The sequence below is a fragment of the Pinus tabuliformis genome, chromosome 1_2 (assembly GCF_031772625.1).
Source record: "Pinus tabuliformis cultivar Carrire ecotype Pingquan chromosome 1_2, CPIR1, whole genome shotgun sequence".
Classification (NCBI taxonomy): Eukaryota; Viridiplantae; Streptophyta; class Pinopsida; order Pinales; family Pinaceae; genus Pinus; species Pinus tabuliformis.
The window spans coordinates 14,799,773-14,801,499 of record NC_142298.1 but is presented as its reverse complement, the minus strand read 5'-3'; the positions used below and the strand labels follow the sequence as shown (position 1 = coordinate 14,801,499).

The 1,727-nt window shown below is 44.0% G+C and overlaps 1 protein-coding gene across 1 annotated transcript; it reads left to right on the top strand.

Annotated features, from left to right (window-relative positions):
- The first annotated feature begins 305 nt into the window (after window positions 1–305).
- On the top strand, window positions 306–1,415 carry LOC149204077 (uncharacterized). Its single transcript, XM_089397031.1, has one exon. The coding sequence runs from the start codon at window positions 306–308 to the stop codon at window positions 1,413–1,415; it is 1,110 nt and encodes a 369-aa protein (XP_089253157.1).
- The last annotated feature ends 312 nt before the right edge of the window (window positions 1,416–1,727 follow it).

The following is a 1,727-nucleotide window of genomic DNA, read 5'->3' as shown; positions in this document are numbered from 1 at the left end:
GCAGAAGATCCGCCCTCCCCACCTCAATCTCCCCGTCCAGCCTCTCCGTGCTCCAACCCTCCTCCCTCCCCTCCTCCCACCATTGAAAGAATTCTCACTAGAAACAAAGCTAAAGAAGCAAATCAGCCATCCGACCCCCCGAGAAAAGTAGGCCAAAAATCGAACAAAGAGCTAAGGGATGAAACAGCAGCAAAGGAGATGGCAACTGGTACTCAACAACCTATGGACTCATTCCTAGGCAAGTCAAAAGGCAGTGGCAAAAAAGCCAAGGAGAAATCAGGATTCCACCCCACAACTGGTAAATAATGAACTTGGTCTCTTGGAACTGTAGGGGGATCGGCTCTTCCTCAAAGCTGAAAGCAATCAAGGACCTTATAAATCAGGAACAGCCAGATATACTTCTAATCCAGGAGACCAAAACCACCGAGCAGGATTTCCTGCTCCAAACTCAAAGATTCAAAAACTACAATGGCATATCAAAAGGCTCAGAAGGGGCTTCAGGAGGTATAGGAACATTATGGAGCAAAAATAAGTGGGAAATCATCAACTCACAGCTAAATAACTGGTGGATCAGAACAGATCTAAAGAACAAGAGCACCCAAGAAGTTTTTTACATCTATAATATATATGCACCAAATCACTACAGAGACAAAGCTAGCTGCTGGAACTCCATAGAAGCGGATCTCACCACTATCAACAACAGTTTGATAATTCTTGGGGGAGATTTGAATCTAATCAGGCATGTGGAAGAAAAATACGGTGGAAACTACCATGCAGATCCATCGAGAGACAAGTTAGAAGCCATCATTCAGCTCTTCAATCTGATCGACACTCCCTTGTCGAATGGCAAATACACATGGACTAATAAGAGAACAGGATCTCACAATATAAAAGAGAGGCTGGACAGGTTCCTTATCCAGGAAGGTGTAGCAGGCAACTTCCAAGCAATCAGGAGTCATATTATTCACGGCACAGCTTCGGATCATAAGGCCGTGTTCCTCACTCTGGACAAAGGAATAAACTTAGGTCCCCTTCCTTTCAAATACAACAAAGCCTGGGACTCCTACGAAGACTTTCGAAACCTAGTTCGAAAACAGTGGGCTACCGAAGTATTAGGCTCTCCACACTTTGTATGGGAATCAAAGCTAAAAAATCTCAGGACAGTTATAAAGCAATGGGCAAGGGACAAGGCAACATTGGAAAGGAAAAAAGAAAACGGAGCTGATAGAAGAGATGGAATGCTGGCACAAAGAAAAAGAGCAGATGCAATATACAGCAGAGGACTTAGAGAAGGAAAAAAATATGTACAAAGAACTATTCCGGCAAAACCGAATGGAGGAAGAGGAGCAAAGAATGAAATCCCGTTGCCTATGGTTGAAAGCGGGGGACAAAAACACTTCATTCTTCCACAATAATGTTAAGATCAAAAGAGCTAACAATCAGATAGTCAAAATCGAAGTGGAAGGGAGAGAACTGAAGGACCAAGAAGACATAAAAAACGCAGCATTTAACCACTTCAAGGCACTGCTCACGGCAGACCCCCAACAATATGACAGCGATGCTTTTCTAAATGTCATAGATACCAGAATAACAGAGGATCACAACAACAAATTGGAGCAAGAACCCACAGTAGAAGAAATCAAAGCAGCCACCTTCAGCATGCAGCAAGACAAGGCCCCGGGGCCGGACAGATTCACAGTCGCATTCTACAGACAGCATTGGGAAAC

Excerpts from the sequence above, each read along its gene's own strand:
- LOC149204077 (XM_089397031.1), top strand. The coding sequence starts at position 306 with ATGAACTTGGTCTCTTGGAACTGTAGGGGGATCGGCTCTTCCTCAAAG.